This window comes from Anolis sagrei, chromosome 6 (genome assembly GCF_037176765.1).
Source record: "Anolis sagrei isolate rAnoSag1 chromosome 6, rAnoSag1.mat, whole genome shotgun sequence".
Lineage (NCBI taxonomy): Eukaryota > Metazoa > Chordata > Lepidosauria > Squamata > Dactyloidae > Anolis > Anolis sagrei.
In genome coordinates this window covers 17943209-17960332 of record NC_090026.1, presented here as the reverse complement: position 1 = coordinate 17960332, position 17124 = coordinate 17943209, and the positions used below count along the sequence as shown (strand labels likewise).

The 17124-nt window shown below is 45.3% G+C and overlaps 1 protein-coding gene across 7 annotated transcripts in view; it reads right to left on the bottom strand.

The window, feature by feature from the left end:
- Positions 1–4608: 4608 nt before the first annotated feature.
- EPN1 (epsin 1) overlaps positions 4609–17124 on the bottom strand; it is a 46259-nt gene continuing 33743 nt past the window's right edge. For 6 of the 7 annotated variants that reach the window (XM_060780334.2, XM_060780336.2, XM_060780339.2 and 3 more), the window contains 6 exons: positions 16822–16908; positions 12585–12843; positions 10704–10871; positions 10354–10455; positions 8753–8995; positions 4609–7074 (listed from right to left, as the gene is read on the bottom strand). In XM_060780334.2, coding sequence (XP_060636317.1) covers positions 6725–7074; positions 8753–8995; positions 10354–10455; positions 10704–10871; positions 12585–12843; positions 16822–16908 — 1209 coding nt within the window. In that variant the 3' untranslated portion in view covers positions 4609–6724. The remainder of the gene's footprint in view (positions 7075–8752; positions 8996–10353; positions 10456–10703; positions 10872–12584; positions 12844–16821; positions 16909–17124) is intronic. The other variant, XM_060780338.2, reaches the window with a different exon arrangement.

Here is a 17124-nt window from a genome sequence, read left to right as displayed (position 1 = left end):
TAACTACAAGTACCAAATTTCATGTCAAGCTCTATTTTCCACAAACTCTACCAGTGTTCACATTTGGCCATAAGAGTATTCGTGCCAAGTTTGGTCCAGATCCATCACTGTTTGAGTCCACTGTACTCTGTGGATGTAGGTGAACTACAACTTCAAAACTCAAGGTCAATGACCACCAAACCCTTCCAGTATTTTCTGTTAGTCATGGGAGTTCTGTGTGCCAAGTTTGGTTCAGTTCCATCATTGGTGGAGTTCAGAATGCTCTTTGGGTGAACTATAAATCCCAGCAACTACAGCTCCCAAATGACAAAATCAATCCCCCCAACCTGACCAGTATTCAAATCTGGGCATATTGGGAATTTGGACCAAATTTGGTCCAGTGAATGAAAACACATCCTGCATATCAGATATTTACATTACGATTCATAACAGTAGCAAAATTACCATTATAAAGTAGCAATGAAAATAATTTTATGGTTGGGGGTCACCACAACATGAGGAAATGTATTAAGGGGTTGCAGCATTAGGAAGATTGAGAAACACTGCCCTAAATGCTAGAAATATACCTTTCTTCTTGTGGATAATTTATTCTCTTGTCCCGAGAATTAGTTTTAGTAAACTAATGATATTGATGTGGAAGAACAGGAGGTGGCAGGTTTATGCTTTTGCTTGAGCTGCCTGGGAAGGACAAGATTCTGCTTTTGCCTCCACTCTTCTACTTTGGCACTCTGAAATAATTTTTCAGCAATTGAAGTAAACTGTGGGGAAAAAGAGAAAAGGGGAAGGAGGGAGGGAAACGGGAACATTTTAAAAGCAGCTGAAAGAGAAGATGAATAGGAACTGCCCGGACCAATTTGAGACAGAGGGTGTGCTAAAAATAGGCAATTATGTCATAGTGCCCATAAAACATTCTCACCAGGCCTCTATCACCATTATCTTCCTGTGATCCTGTTTCTTTTTTCTTGTATAGGGGCTAATGTTCTGGCAGGAGTGCTGGTGACATTTTTCCTCTTGCTGGGCATAGGCGGCGGGTTTTGGTGAGTCCATAGACACTTTAAGACGGTATTAGATAAAGGTATCCCTGAAATTAAGTCTAGTCATGCCCGACTCTCCATTTCTAAGCCAAAGAGCTGATGTTGTCCGTAGACGCTTCCAAAGTCATGACTGTATGGAGTATCGTTGCCTTCCTGCCAGAGTGGTACCTTTTGATCTACTCATATTTGCATGCTTTTGAACTGATAGGTTGGCAGAAGCTGGGGCTAACAGCAAAAGCTCACCCGTCCCCAGATTCGAACTGCTGAACTTTTGGTCAGCAAGTTCAGCAGCTCAGCGGTTTAACCCGCTGTGCCACCGGGGGCTCCTTAAGACGTTGTTACAAGATGGATAATACAGATTTTTCCCCCGTGTCAGGAGCGACTTGAGAAACTGCAAGTCGCTTCTGGTGTGAGAGAATTGGCTGTCTGCAAGGACGCTGCTCAGGGGGCGCTCAGATGTTTGATGCTTTACCATCCTTGTGGGAGGCTTCTCTCATGTCCCCCGCATGAGCTGGAGCTGACAGAGGGAGCTCAACCTGCTCTCCCTGGATTCAAACCATTGATCTGTTGGTCAGCAGTCCTGCCGGCACAAGGGTTTAACCCACTGTGCCACCAATAATACAGAGGAGACATTGTGAAGATGGAAGGCACTTGTCATGATTTCCCCCATCAATTTTTACTCACACCCTGGGTAGTGCAGCTTTTAAAAAAGGACGGACTTCTTGCTGCATCTTTAAGGACAAGCTGTATTCACAATTTCTGTCACTTTGGTTATAGGTATTACCGTCGTAAGAAAAAGGCAGAAGAAGAAGAAGAGGACAAAGAAGATGAAGACAAAGAGGATGAGGACAAAGAAGATGAGGACAAAGAGGATGAGGAGAAAGAGGATGAGGGTTCGGAGCCTTCTGGGAGCTCCAAGAGCGATGAGGAAGAATCCAAACCAAAAAAGCCAGCTGCCTCAAATATCCCAAGCCCTCCACCATTCGATATCCCAAGCCCTCCACCATTCGACATCCCAAGTCCTCCACCACTTCCTCCAAGGTCTTTCCAATAGCAAAAAAAGCGACATTTCAGCTTTACTAGTTATAGGCATGTGCGATTCAAACAAATGATTCTAAACTGTGTTCAAAAAGAGGGGGTGCTGGCACTTCATTTCTAAAGTCACTTCTGAAATTTTCCTAAAAAGAATTTATGAAACTTCCGAATATTCATGATTTCTTAATGCCAGACACGCATGCGAGATAGGGAAAACAGCACTGGCAGTGAGGAAACTTCAGGGGCTTCTCTCTCCCTCAAACATCAGCCCTGATTGGCTGGGAGGCAAGCCCTGGGTTAGGATTTGCCTCTGAAGTTTACTCGGAAGTTTTTTTTACTTCCAAGCGGGTTTCTGACGCGTAAACGTGCATCGGAAATACCCTTCTGATTTTGAACTATTTGGTAAATTGGAACTCTTTGAAAGTCTGACTCAGCTAACTGTGCACTCTCATCTAATAATAATAATAATAATAATAATAATAATAATAATAATAATACAACAGAGAGGAAACAAACAAGGACATCTAATCACCTCTCAACAAAAGTTTGCTTCAGGCACTGCCAGGCAATCAAATACTAATCAAAGTTATCAGTTGAAACATTCACACTTAGCTCCAGCAGACAAGAGTCCTTTGTCTCACCCTGGTCATTCCACAGATATATAAACCCTTTTTCCTAGTTCCAACAGACCTCACTACCTCTGAGGATGCTTGCCATAGATGCAGGCGAAACATCAGGAGAGAATGCCTCTAGACCATGGCCATAGAGCCCAAAAAAACCTACAACAACCCAATAATACTTTATTTATACCCCACCACCATCTCCCCAAGCGGACTCGGGGCGGCTTACATAAGGCCAAGCCCAACAACACATCAGTAAAAACAAAACAGCAAGCAAATAAAACAGTACAATTAATATAATCCTAACACAGGGCTTGCCTCCCAGGCAGTAGGCTTGGATGAGAGTGCATAGTTAGCTGAGACAGTAGAGTAGTAGTAAATAGAGGATATAGATCTCGAGGTTGGGGAATAATGTGGGGATAAAAAGAGAATTGTGGGGCTAAGCTACAGACTGAAAAGTCGTGTTGTGGGTAGAGAAGGGGGAGGTCAGAAAAGCTGATTTGGGGTGGCATTGCATGTAGCGGTAGGGAAGGTTGACTATATATTTGAACAAATGGAGATGTGTGTGTGTATATGAGAGCATTTGCAGATTGGTGAATAAGGGAAGACTGCTGTGTCTATGGATGAAATGTGGAGCAGCTGCAAGACGACGAGGCAGTCTACTAGCATCTTTGATCAAGATTCAGTTGCGATGTCTTAGTTTGAATGCTGAATTACAGCTCAAGGAGACCAGAGTTCAAATCCTTGCTTAGCTATGGAAGTCTATTAAGTGACCTGGCACAAATCACACTCCTCAGCCTCAGAGGAATAGCAAACCCCTCCGAACACATCTTGCCAAGAAAACCCCATGACAGGTTCATCTTGGGGTCACCATATGTCAGAAACAAGGGCACGCAACAAGGTGTCCATGGTGATACAGGCTTTATACTTTTAAGTCTCTAATTTACTTATGCATTTGGTGGATAAATGAAAGAAAAATCAGCAGAAGTGAGCAGCGTCAACAATGCAACGTGCAATATGTTCTTCCCACACCTGTACATTAACAGATGGGTTGTTCTCTCCAATTGCCAAAGTTGGAGGGGACCATTTTGCAAAGGTGTATGAATGATTTTGGCTAGCAGATATTGAATACAGCCAGGAAATTATCTAAAATTGTGTGAATAGAATCATAGATTCGTAGAGTTGGAAGAGACCAACCCCCTGCCAAGAAGCAGGAAAATTGCAAAGTGCCCCCAACAGATGGCCATACAGCCTCTGCTTAAAAGCTTAAGGAGCCTCCACCACACTCCGAGGCAGAGAGTTCCAATGCTGAACAGCTCTCACAGTCAGGAAGTTCTTCCTAATGTTCAGGTGGAATCTCCATTCCTGTAGTTTGAAGTCATTGTTCTGTGTCCTCGTCTCCAGAGCAGCAGAAAACAAGCTTGCTCCTTCCTCTCTATTATTTCCTCTCACATATTTATACATGGGTATCATGTCTCCTCTCAGCCTTCTCTTCTGAAGGCTAAACGTGCCCAGCTCTTTAAGTCGCTCTTCATAGCTCTAGGGTAGTGATCAAACATGGAAGATGTTGTGGAGTAGAATGTAGAAACATAGAATCCTAGAGTTGGAAGAGACCCAAGACCAGTGCGACTCCATCATTCTGGAACACATAATCAAATCATTCCAGACTGATGGCCATCTATCCTGTTAGAAAACCTTCAGAAAAGGTGACTCCATCACACTTTCAAGCAGCAAGATGGCCCTCTAGATATCCTACCACAACTTGCCACTGGTTAGGCTTGATGAGCATTGCAATCTAAGACCGCAGGATCCAGATGTAAGCCTATACAAAGGAGCAGCCCACATTGACTCCCTCATCAGAGACCTGCCTCCCTTCCTCCCTCAAAAGGAGCCCCAGGAGAGGGGGCCAAGACTCTTGGTGCCATAGAAGAATTTCCATTTATTTCAATTCATTGAGAGTGTTTGTTCCTGATGCATACCAGAGCGGGTTGGGGATCAGGACGGCAGGGGAGGGCGAGAGACAGAGCCAACAGGGAGGGCCACGCACAGCCAAGATCACTCTGCCCTGCCCAAACCCACAACACAATGATTCTCCAAAGATACTCAGTGTGGGGAGTCAAACTGCCCCCTGGCATGATTGGTTTTTGAGGGGGGAGAAGAGCACGGAGAACTAGGAAACACAACTGCAACATCTTTTTCTTCTTCAGGAACAGAAGGGAACGGAACAAAAGATTTAGCGGAGTGTCCTGGGCCGTAATGAGAATTAAACAGGAACTGACAACCACAGCAGCAACACATACACACACGCTCACTCACACATACATACATACAAACACAGCCTTTGACCCCCCGCTTCCCCATAAGTGGCTTCGGCAGGAGAGGGAGACGCTGTCCATCATTGACGCCCTCCTTTTGTTCAACCAGTCTGAAGAGTAAAGTTGAAGCGTCTCTGCTCCGTGCTGGTTGGGCGAAGACTCCGTTCAATGCCCCCTAAAAGCACCCTCTCTGGAGCAGCATGGCGAGCGGGCTGCAGTGCGGAGAGAAAAGGAATGTCACATGTGGAAAGCTGTGATGGTACAGGTTGTGTTGGTTCGCACCCAGTGTCGTGAGTGCTGTCTTGTGGCTTGGAGTGTTTGGCCTCTCCTTCCCAACCCTTTTGAGTGCGTTGTTGGTGAAAGAGAGAAAGGAGAAAGCAAGAGACAGAACGTGTTTGTGTATACACACACGGCGTCTTTCAAAGGGTCACTTTTTTCTACACTCCTCCTTTTGAGTCCTTCTTAGAGCTTGCCATCGCTTACAGACGAAAGGAAGGAGAGCCTTCACAACCCACATCTCCTAAAATCCGTAATGGCTCTTGCTTTTCCTGGATCTCCAAAGCATAGGCCAAGAGCCCCAATCCCCACACAAGTTTTGCTCCATTCAAGCCAAGTGGAGAAACGTTTGAGAAGGTTTTGAGACTCATAGAATCCTCCAATGGTTCCCTTTTCATAGCAGGATGTTTTGATGGTTTCAAGGCTCCTTTCCCAAGTGTGATGCCTGAAAGGGCCTCCATGCAGTTTGCAAAAAGTGGTTGCCTTTTCTCTCCCTCTCACAGGAGAGGACAGGAGGCCAAGCGTAGTGCTGCCTTCCCAGCTTTGGTCTCTGACCTCAAATGAGTGGTACTCCTCTTGGCCCCCAGGAATGGCAGAGACAAATATATTCCTGGTGTCTCAATCCATCCCCAAATTAGCAAAGGGCTTCACTGGTTTCAACCCCATCTGATTTCACTCCCACCTCCCCGGCTGATAAAGACTGGTCCCAGCTGTGGGGGGTGGGAATGGGATGGAGAAGTTTGAATCTGGAAACTGGGATTGAAGGGTTTCTATTTCATTTAAAGGGAAGTGTGTGCCCTCCATCTTTCCCCCACCCCACAAGAAAATGTCATTTGTAAGGGCCTAAAGAAGGGCCTGTACTCCTAAAATGTGTAGGAAACAGATTTATGAGCCAAGATGAGGGTGAGGCTAAAAATATTCCCAAACTTGCCACTGCATCCAAAATGGGATGAATATTTACTCTGGTAAGTGTGGGAAAGGCATAAAAACACTCAAGCTTTGGAGATTGAACCCCTGCCTTTGTGGCCCACCCCTTTCCCGTCCCCCATTTTGGCGGCTGCTTCTCAGTCCCCTCCCTTCTGGCTTCCCTATCTTCCCCAAACTCAATGAGAATGAGCAGGGATCGCTACTGCCGGGGACTGTGCTACAACAGCCAAAACACACTCTCCGAGCTGCTTCCAAGAGCAACAAGGGAGATCTTTTATGCCTCACCCCACCCCTTAAAACCAAAAAAGGGAAAGTCCCTCTTGCCCCCAACATGGGGGTAGAGGAACTTGTGATAAAGGACGCAAGTCTCTCCCCTTCCTTCCATCCCCACGTAGCCCAGGCTTGGCTGCCCCACGTTTGTGGGTGGAATCTTAGGGGGCTCCATTGCAAATTGGGAATACAGGATGAAGGGGGCTGGTGGGGGGTAGTGACCGGAGGGCTAGATGGTTCCCACTGATTATAGCAAGAAGGGGTTAGTACTCCCCATGGTGGAAGCAGAGGTGCTACTGGGGACCATGCCCGCAGGCGCCACGCTCTGAGGGGGCAGCCCCATGGCAGGGAGCCCCATAGGTGGAACGCCCCCCATGGGCTGAACTCCCACAATGGGGGAAACGGTGGCTAAGGGCATCCCGGGGGCCATGGGGGAGACCGAGACCATAGGAGCCGTGGCAGGGAAGGCGGGGGGTGCTGGCTGGGATAAAGGGAGAACCGGGCTGACACGGAGTTGGTTGAGAGAAAGTGGAGCAGCCGCCGTTGCTTGAAAGGGGTTTGTAGTTGAGGCAGATGGGGCAGGGGCAGAGCCTGAACCTGCAGTGAACAACAAGAGAAAAAGGGGAGAGTGGGGAGAAGGAGGAGGAAAAGCAGCATTACAATCAACCTCATGAACTGGATCAAACAACTGCCTTTGTATTTATTTACTTCATTTCTACTCTGCCTTTCTCACCCCTCGGGGGACTTAAGGCGGCTTACAACTCCAACAAGAATTCAATGTTGGTAAAATCAACAATAAAACTATCATAACACCCCCTCAGTTAAAACTAAGTAACAGTTAATATAAAACACGTAAAAACAGTATACAAATTAACATATAAAGTGCATAGTTCTATTCATCCAAAATCCTTGCGCATAAACCTTATTCAGACAGTGTCAAAACCCATAGTAACTTATTCTTCGAACACTTGTGTGCAAAGCCAGGTCTTCAGCTTTTTTCTAAAAGCTAGAAGGGATGGGGCCTGCCTGATGTCGCTGGGGAGGGAGTTTGACTGTTGAGGAGCCACCGCTGAGAAGGTCCTGTCTCACTCTTGCGAAGAAGGTGAGACCGAGAGCAGGGCCTTCCCAGATGATGTTAAAGTTCTAGTAGGCTCATAAGAGGAGATGCATTCAGACAGGTAAATTGGACCAGAACTGTTTAGGGCTTTATAGGCCAAGACCAGCACTTTAAATTGGACTCAGTAGCATACTAACAGCACCGATTTTGTTTTCAGCCATGATATTGTTTTTATGATGTTACTGTGATTGTGTTATGTTTTTATTTGATTGATTTTAATGTGGCTGTTTTATCTGTAATTTTTGGGCTTGCCCCCTTGGGAGATGGTGGCGGGTTATAAAAAAGTTTTATTATTATTATTGTTGTTGTTGTTGTTGTTGTTATTATTATTATGGAGATTACACAACAGAGGAGTTGTGTGCTCTCTGTACATCACTTCAGTTAGAAATCTGGCTGCTGCCTGTAGTTTTGAAACACTTATTTTGGAGACTACAACTCCTAGCACCCCAAAGGAGTCCCTGGTGGCGCAACGGGTTAAACCCTTGTGCCAGCAGGACTGCTGGCTGACAGGTCAGCAGTTTGAACCTGGGGAGAGTGGGCTGGGCTCCCTCCATCACCTCCAGCTCCCCATGTGGAGACATGAGAGAAGCCTCCCACAAGGATGGCAAAACAACAAAACATCTGGGCATCCCCTGGGCAACGTCCTTGCAGACGGCCAGTTCTCTCACACTAGAAGTGACTTACAGTTTCTCAACTCGCTCCTGACACAGGGGGAAAATCATCCCAAAAACCAGCATATGGATTTTAGGTGTCATAGTTCCAATAAGTAATGCTTTCAAAGTTTCTTCCTTCTTTTAACTTCCTGTAACCTGGTTCTTATGTACCCCTAGATCAAAATCATGTAGGACAATCTCCACCCCACCCTGCCATGTTAATCCTGGCCTGCTCTAAGTTGTCACACTCAGTCTGAAAGAGCCTTGAGAAGCAAGGATGGCTCATTTCACTTCTGTCTGAGAAATAAGGGCAGGGCAGGCCTCTTGAAAAGTGTGTCTCCTATGTTTATGTCTGGTGCATTCTTTCCAGAACAGTAAAGGTAAGAAAAGTGTGACTATAGTCATCTTCGGTATCATTGTCCTATTTATATGTTCCTGACTTTGTCAGGTTTGTTGGCTGGCTACAGATCACTGTGGCCATGGAATCCATCCCTCAGATACTTACCAGTGGGTAGGAAAGGATTGGAGGCCTTTGCGCTGCTAGAGAGGGCAGTGGGTTTGCTGACCAAAGAGTCCAAATCAACAAGGGCAGCATTGGGACCCAGGAAGGACTCTGGAGTCTTGCGTGTTGGCTTGGAGGTGTCCGGGAGGGACCCACTCATGGCTGCCATGTCAAAAGCATTGGGGCTCTCAGTGCCACCTCCAGCCCGGCAAACAGGCACCTCACCAGCTAAGAGTGAGAGCTCACCTGGGGATGGAGGAGGAGAGGGAGACAGAGAACAGTGGTAAGACGAGAGAAGAAAGGGGGGAATCGTGACCACAAGCACCAATGGATGGTCAGCAGAATGGAACTGCTGTTTGCATTTAGTCATGTGTATACATTCTGAAGTAGAATTTGGAAATGTTTTTTTTTTTTTTTGGTATTACAATGCCCAGAATCTCTTGGCCTGCCAGAGGAGTGTGGGAACTGTACATCTCCAAAAGCAACACACTCCAGTTTTTTTGTTTTTACTCTAAAATACAACTCAGATAAGCTCTGAGATTATTCCCCCCCGACACCATAACACAAACAAACAGCAAAATCACAACAACATGCCTTCCTCAGATTGCAAATATATTAGCTTTTGGTTTGCCAAACCCAAACAGGAGAGAACCTAAGCAGCTGTGTGTGGGAATCCTTCAGGCCAGCTGATCCTATCTGGTCCATTGTGGAACAGCAAACCAGGTTGTGTCGCTGTGAGTTTTTTGGGCTGTATGGCCATGTTCCAAAAGCATTCTCTCCTGACGTTTCGTCCACATCTATTGAAGGCATCCTCAGAGATTGAGCGGTATGTTGGAAGCTAGAAAAGTGGGATTAATATATCTGTGGAGTGTCCAGGGTGGGAGAAAGCACTTGTCTGCTTGAGGTAGGTGTGAATGTTCCAATTTGACACCTTGATTAGCATTTAACGGCCTAGCAGTATCAAGGTTTGGCGTCTTACTGCCTGGGGAATCCTTTGTTGGGAGGTAATTAGCTGGCCCTGATTGTTTCCTGTCTGGAATTCCCCTCTTTTTGAGTGTTATTCTTTATTTACTGTCCTGATTTCAATGGCTTCTCTGTGTAGTCTGACATGGTGGTTGTTAGAGTGGTCCAGGATTTCTGTGTTCTCAAATAATGTGCTGTGTCCAGGTTGGTTCATCAGGTGCTCTGCTATGGCTGACTTTTCAGGTTGAAAGAGTCTGCACTGCCTTTCATGTTCCTTTATGTGTGTTTGGGCACAGCGTTTGGTGGACATGCAGCTGTGGACAAGTCTACATAGGGACCACCAAACGCACTTGCCTAGTTTCCAAGAGACCCCTCAACCTTTGAGGATGCCTGCTATAGATGTGGATGAAACATCAGGAGAGAATGCTTCTGAACATGGCCATACAGCCTGGAAAACTCACAGCAACCAAGTGATTCCGGCCATGAAAGCCCTTGACAGCACATTAAACCAGGTTGTGATTTATCTGGGAGGGTCGGAGAATCAGGAAAGCACAAGTAGGTGAGAGATGAGCAAACATGCAAAGGAAAGGGAGGAGCCAGAGGCAGGAAGGTGCAAGAGCCATGCAGGAAGCAGGGCTCACCTGTGCTGCTCCCGGATTTGGGCAGCGCCGGGCGCAGGCTGTCGAAATCTGAGAATTCGTCCCTGTCCCCAGGACCACCAAACTGCTCAAAGCCTCCGCCAGCTGGAGGGGGAGGGACAAGGCAGAAGGGGGAGCAGGGGGGCGGCTGGATTAAAAGGGAGTGAGGAAAGATACCCCATTCCATGCTTACCCCCAACCACAGATCTGAAGTACGCCCAGATATCATAGACCAGGACACCATACCAAGGGAACCTCGTTCCCAGCCTGTTGGACCCAATTCGGACCCCTTGAATCTCCCTCCGCCCTTTGGTTCTCAAACCTCAGTGCCCCAGTTCATTCTCCAGCCTGACCTGCAGTGCCATTGGTGCTGGGTTTGGAAGGGGAACCTCCCCAGGGATCTGAAAAAGTAGATGCTGGAGCCCAAGGGTCAGGGGCCGGTTTCCCCTGGGAGGCCGGAGTTGGGCTGGACGACCATGGGTCTGTGGATGAGGCTGCTGTTGTCCCAACAGAAACCCCACCTGGGAAGAAAAGTAAGGAACAGTTTTAAAAGAGCAGAAAAAGAGTTCATCCACCAGGCAGATCAAGACTGCAAAACTTGAAAGTTACTTTTTGGATAGAAAATCTCATCCCACAGCAGAAGGTGGCCAATGGGAAGTCACTGCCAGGCTAGTGCTACATGGACAAAGAATCCCACCTGGCTGTTTGACACCAACTCACCTGTGATTATGGCCAATGACTTGTTGGTTGGAGCTAGTTGTCCAAAAAAGTAACTTTTCCAAGCCATAGATAGTCTGCATGCCCATTATCGGTCCCAAGCAGAGAAGGTCTGTATTAAACATTTCTCTACGCCAAAATGGCAACAACTCAAATGGATCTAAAGAAAGTGAGGAACTGCTTCTTAAGAGGTTTAACCAAAAAGCAAAAAGGATGCCTCTTCAGTTCAGCTATTCTGATTGGTAGACCTGTCCTGTCAGAGAGTCTCCTGAGATCACTGAATTCAGCCTTGATTCTGCTCTAAGACCCACTTACTTGTCTTTTCTAGCTATACAGGGTATCAGTAGAACACTTCTCCAGCACCATATTTCAAATTAGTTGATTTTCTTCCTATCAGCTTTATTTGTCCAGATTTCATAACCATATGTAGAAATCAGAAATAAAAATACAACAGAATGGACAATTCTTACATTTGTTTTCAAAGATGCTATATATCTTGACACTTGAGTCCTACTCTTCGGATTTCATGGTTGCTGTTGCTCTAGAGCAGGTTTCCAACCTATGGTCCATGGACCACCAGTGGTTTGTAAGATCTAAAATATGGTCTGCGGCCTCACTGTTCCTACACCGTTGCAACGAGAGCAACTGGTCTCACAAAACCCTCTTATAGTGCCGAGGATTATTAAATATGGTTTTCTGTGGGCCAGCAGATAGTGACTACTGGATGGAATATATTCTGTATCAGAAACTAGAGCTGATGTGGTCTATCCAATGCAATTTTCTGAATCAGCACTCCAAATAACCAAATCGAATCTAAAGTTGACCAAAAACCAATTCGTAACCCTTTCGGTACTAATGGTGGGGAGTGGTCCCTGGTCAAAGTGGTCCCTGGTCAAAAAAAGGTTGGGAACCACTGCTCTAGATGTACTACAACAGGGGTCTTCAAACTAAGGCCCGGGGGCCAGATACGGCTCTCCAAGGTCATTTATCCGGCCCTCGCTCAGGGTCAACCTGTCTGAAACAGCTTGAAAGCACATAACAACAACAGCAATCCTATCTCATCATCCAAAAGCAGGCCCCCATTGAAATACTAAAGTTTACATTTGTTAAAATTGTTCCTCATTTTAATTATTATATTGTTTTTAAGTGTTTTTTGCACTACAAACAAGATATGTGCTGTGTGCATAGGAATTCATTTATTTTTTTTCAAATTATAATCCGACCCTCAAACAGTTTGAGGGACTGTGACCTGGCCATCTGTTTAAAAAGTTTGAGGACCCCTGTACTACAACATTCAGCATTATGACAGGGTTTGTGGTCCTACTAACTTCTGGAAGGCCATATATTCCACAGTCCTGCCCTGCAAGAATTCGTGTGCCAAGTATAGAAGGAAGGAAACTTACTGAAGTCTACAAAGCTTCTTAATTTTTTAAAAAACCACTTATACTGTGAAAATGTATTAAGTATTTTAATATGTAAATATTAACTACTCTATTAATATGTTTTTGTTTTTTTACCTTCAGTCTTCCAGGGGTCGGTGCCTGCAGCTGAGGGGCCACCCCATGGGTCTGAGGGGGCTGCAGGAGGTGCTGTGGTGCTCCCCCATGGATCTCCTGTGGAAGGTGCTCCAGTAGCGGCTGGTCCCCATGGATCAGTGGGAGCTGCGGATACAACTGGGGCAGCACCACCCCAGGGGTCGGCTGGAGCAGGAGAGGCACCCCAGGGGTCAGCAGTAGGCTGGGCGGTGAAGACATCAGCGAGATCCATCAGGGATGACTGCAAGTGAAGAAATGAAATGGGGGAAAGAAAATCCATCACATTTCTACTGTTCCACCTAAATCTGTGGTTCCCAACCCATGGTCTGTGAACCACCAGTGATCCCCAAGAACAAAAATATGGTCTGCGGCTTCACCATTACTATAATGTTGCCTCGAAACTACGTGGCAATGAGAGTGATTAGTCTTGTGAAACCCTCTTATAGTGCCGGGGCAACAGGGATGTTGGGAGGGGGAGAGGCTGACTACCCACAAAGATTACTACTAGTACATCAGCTCTAATATTAAAAATGTTTTTTTGTGGATAAGCAGAGGCGATTACTGGATGGCATATGTTCTGTATCAGAAACTAGAGCTGATGTGGTCTATCCAATGCAATTTTCTGAATCAGTACCCCAAATAACCAAACCAAATCTAAAGTTGACCAAAAACATATTCATAACCCTTTTGGTACTAATGTTGAAGAGTGATCCCTGGTCAAAAAAAAGATTGGGAACCCCTGACCTAGATCATTTCTTCATCTCTCCCATTGTGAAATACCCACAAAGTCTGTGGTGTGTGAGAGCAGCAGGTTAGAACTGGGAGGGACAGAGGTATATACTTGGGTGTTGAAAGGCAGGTTTGTTACTTTAGAAACATTGTAATGCATACCCTGTTTTACCATACAATTATTATGTCTGGTTAAATAAAAATAGAGTTTATTCAGAAAAACCATCCTCCACAGTGTCAAGACATACGTGTTAATTCCAATAAAAAGAATGAAGAAAAGGAAATCAGGGCCATAAATTGTAATTGCCTGGAAAGCACCGAAGTACAGGAACATCTGGATGGGAAATGTTCTTTTTCCTTAATGAATCACGGACCAGTACTGCATTTACACCCATTGGATAGAAACTGTTGCTTTCAATGTAGGCTAACAGCACTTTTGGGTATCCCCGCTGTATACAATCTCACTGCACACAGTCTTAAATAAAATTTAATCTTGTACATAGTTTTTTTTTTTTAGAAATAATGTTGTAATGAACACATTGTTGTTGTTCATTCGTTCAGTCGTCTCCGACTCTTCGTGACCTCATGGACCAGCCCACGCCAGAGCTCCCTGTCGGCCGTTACCACCCCCAGCTCCCTCAAGGTCAGTCCAGTCACTTCAAGGATGCCATCCATCCATCTTGCCCTTGGTCGGCCCCTCTTCCTTTTGCCTTCCACTTTCCCCAGCATAATTGTCTTCTCTAGGCTTTCCTGTCTCCTCATGATGTGACCAAAGTACTTCAACTTTGTCTCTAGTATCTTTCCCTCCAGTGAGCAGCCGGGCTTTATTTCCTGGAGGATGGACTGGTTGGATCTTCTCGCAGTCCAAGGCACTCTCAGAACTTTCCTCCAACACCACAGCTCAAAAGCATCGATCTTCCTTCGCTCAGCCTTCCCTAAGGTCCAGCTCTCACATCCGTAGGTGACTACAGGGAATACCATGGCTTTGACTAGGCAATGGACTCTTTACTATTTTATCGAGATTGGACATTGCTCTCCTCCCAAGAAGTAAGCGTCTTCTGATTTCCTGGCTACAGTCTGCATCTGCAGTAATCTTTGCACCTAGAAATACAAAGTCTGTCACGGCCTCCACGGTTTCTCCCTCTATTTTCCAGTTGTCAATCATTCTTGTTGCCATAATCTTGGTTTTTTTGACGTTTAGCTGCAACCCGGCTTTTGCGCTTTCTTCTTTCGCCTTGATTAGAAGGCTCCTCAGCTCCTCCTCGCTTTCGGCCATCAGAGTGGTGTCATCTGCATATCTGAGGTTGTTAATGTTTCTTCCAGCAATTTTCACCCCAGCTTTGCATTCATCCAGCCCCGCACATCGCATGATGTGTTCTGCATACAAGTTAAAAAGATTGGGTGAGAGGATGCAGCCTTGCCGTACGCCTTTCCCAATCTTGAACCAGTCTGTTGTTCCGTGGTCAGTTCTGACTGTTGCTACTTGGTCCTTGTACAGATTCCTCAGGAGAGAGACAAGGTGGCTTGGGATGCCCATCCCACTAAGAACTTGCCACAATTTATTATGATCCACACAGTCAAAGGCTTTAGAATAGTCAATGAAGCAGAAGTAGATGTTTTTCTGAAACTCCCTGCCTTTCTCCATTATCCAGAGGATATTGGCAATTTGGTCTCTCGTTCCTCTACCTTTTCTAAACCCAGCTTGAACATCTGGCAACTCTCGCTCCATGTATTGCTGGAGTCTTCCTTGCAGGATCTTGAGCATTACCTTACTGGCATGAGAAATAAGGGCCACTGTACGGACGTCTGAGCAGTCTTTCGCATTTCCCTTTTTTGGTATGGGGATATAAGTTGATTTTTTTCCAGTCTGATGGCCATTCTTGTGTTTTCCATATTTGCTGGCAAATGGCATGCATCACCTTGACAGCATCATCTTTTAAGATTTTAAACAGTTCAGCTGGGATCCCGTCGTCTCCTGCTGCCTTGTTGTTAGCAATGCTTCTTAAGGCCCATTCAACCTCACTCCTCAGGATGTCTGGTTCTAATTCATTCACCACACCGTCAAAACTATCCTCAATATTATTATGGAAGAAGACAACAGAATAGGAAGGACAAGAGACCTCTTCCAGAAAATTAGAAACATTGGAGGTAAATTTCAGGCAAAAATTGGTATGATAAGAAACAAAGATGGCAGGGACCTAACAGAAGCTGAAGAGATCAAGAGAAGGTGGCGAGACTATACAGAAGATCTGTATAGGAAGGATAATAATGAACATATAGTTCATCATAAATATTGGAAATAGCAGCCTTCCAAGCATAAAGTATATATTTGCTAACTTGCATTGTATGTATATATCGATTTGCCAGTATGACTGACCTCTTTGGTATGGGAGGGAATACAGACATGTTATTATACTGAGCATGTTCAGACTCAAGACTCCATTTTGCTATCAGTATGCTTTTAGTCTTCAATGTTAGCAGTTCGCTTTAGACCTAAGTGGAGATGGAGGCAGTATGCTTTTGGATTTCAATGGAAGGAAGCAGATGTCTTTTGGACTTATGCAGGAATAGTTTACTATATGTTTGCTTTGAGAAGCAGTGAGTACAATTATACAGTTTGGACTTTCATAAAGACTTTGGACTGTGGACTATTGATTAAGAATGATGTCCTGTGTTCTCAACACAGAGAAACTACATCCTATCTATAAATGTGCCTGTATGTTGAATACAAGATGTTTATGAGTAAACAAGACACGTTGCTTTTTAAAGAAGACTTTGTTTTTTGTCTCTGAGTGCATATTTTTAAACTAAGAGGTTTTAAGGGAGAGTATATGTTTTGGGGAACTGCAATTTCAATTTCAACTTCAAATAAACATTTTCAAAATTCTGCTAGCTAAGTGTGTGTGTGTGTGTGCGTGCAATTGCATGTCTTTGTCCCTGGTAGTTCAAAGACATGGTTTATCAGTTTAACAGCCGATTTACCTCTGTGCCATTATATGAATGCTTGTGAACATCTCTTTTCAAAGGGCTGACTTCTAACAAGGTCATGCCTTTCCTTGACTAGTTGTTTTCAAAAGGTGGTCTCCAGATGTTCATAGAGATTCACATTTTCCAAAAGGATATGACACCATTTTTCTTTTCATAAAGGTAATGAATGTCGTTTTTCCAAAAATAAATGTCAGAACAAATCCTTCTTTAGTTTTCTGGAATTTTCCAGGCCTTCGCATCTCTTAAGTGTACATAGCTCTCATCGTCCCCATTTCATTCTTAGAACAAACTTATGAAGTAGGTCAGAGTGAGAGAGCATGAGGCAGGTAGGTGAAAAGTCACCCATTGAGCTCCCTGATTCACTAGATCTCCCGCGTTTCAGTCCAACAATCTAACTGCTGCATCATATGGCCTTGCTGCCTGGCAACCAGGCACACTATCTCTGTCACAGCTGGCAGCCAAAAGTCGCCATCACACACAGAACCCGTTTGAATCCCCATACCTCCTCCTTAGCAGGAACTGTCTCTTTCTTGCTCTCCTCAATGGCCATCTGGAGTCGTAGGTCATCCCCACGCCGGATTCGCTCCTCCTGCAATGGAACCATGAGTGGGACAGTGGCATCAATAACTGGGAGAGGATAATGGCAGCTGGTTACTCACCTTTAGCAGAAGGAGGCAAAGGAACAGTTGACATGGTACAGCAGTAATTAGGCCATGGGCCAGATGAGATTTCAAGCAGCTGACATTACTTTTCATTACTTTACATTACATAGCTTGTACATGAAATCTTACATTCCTGTTGATAC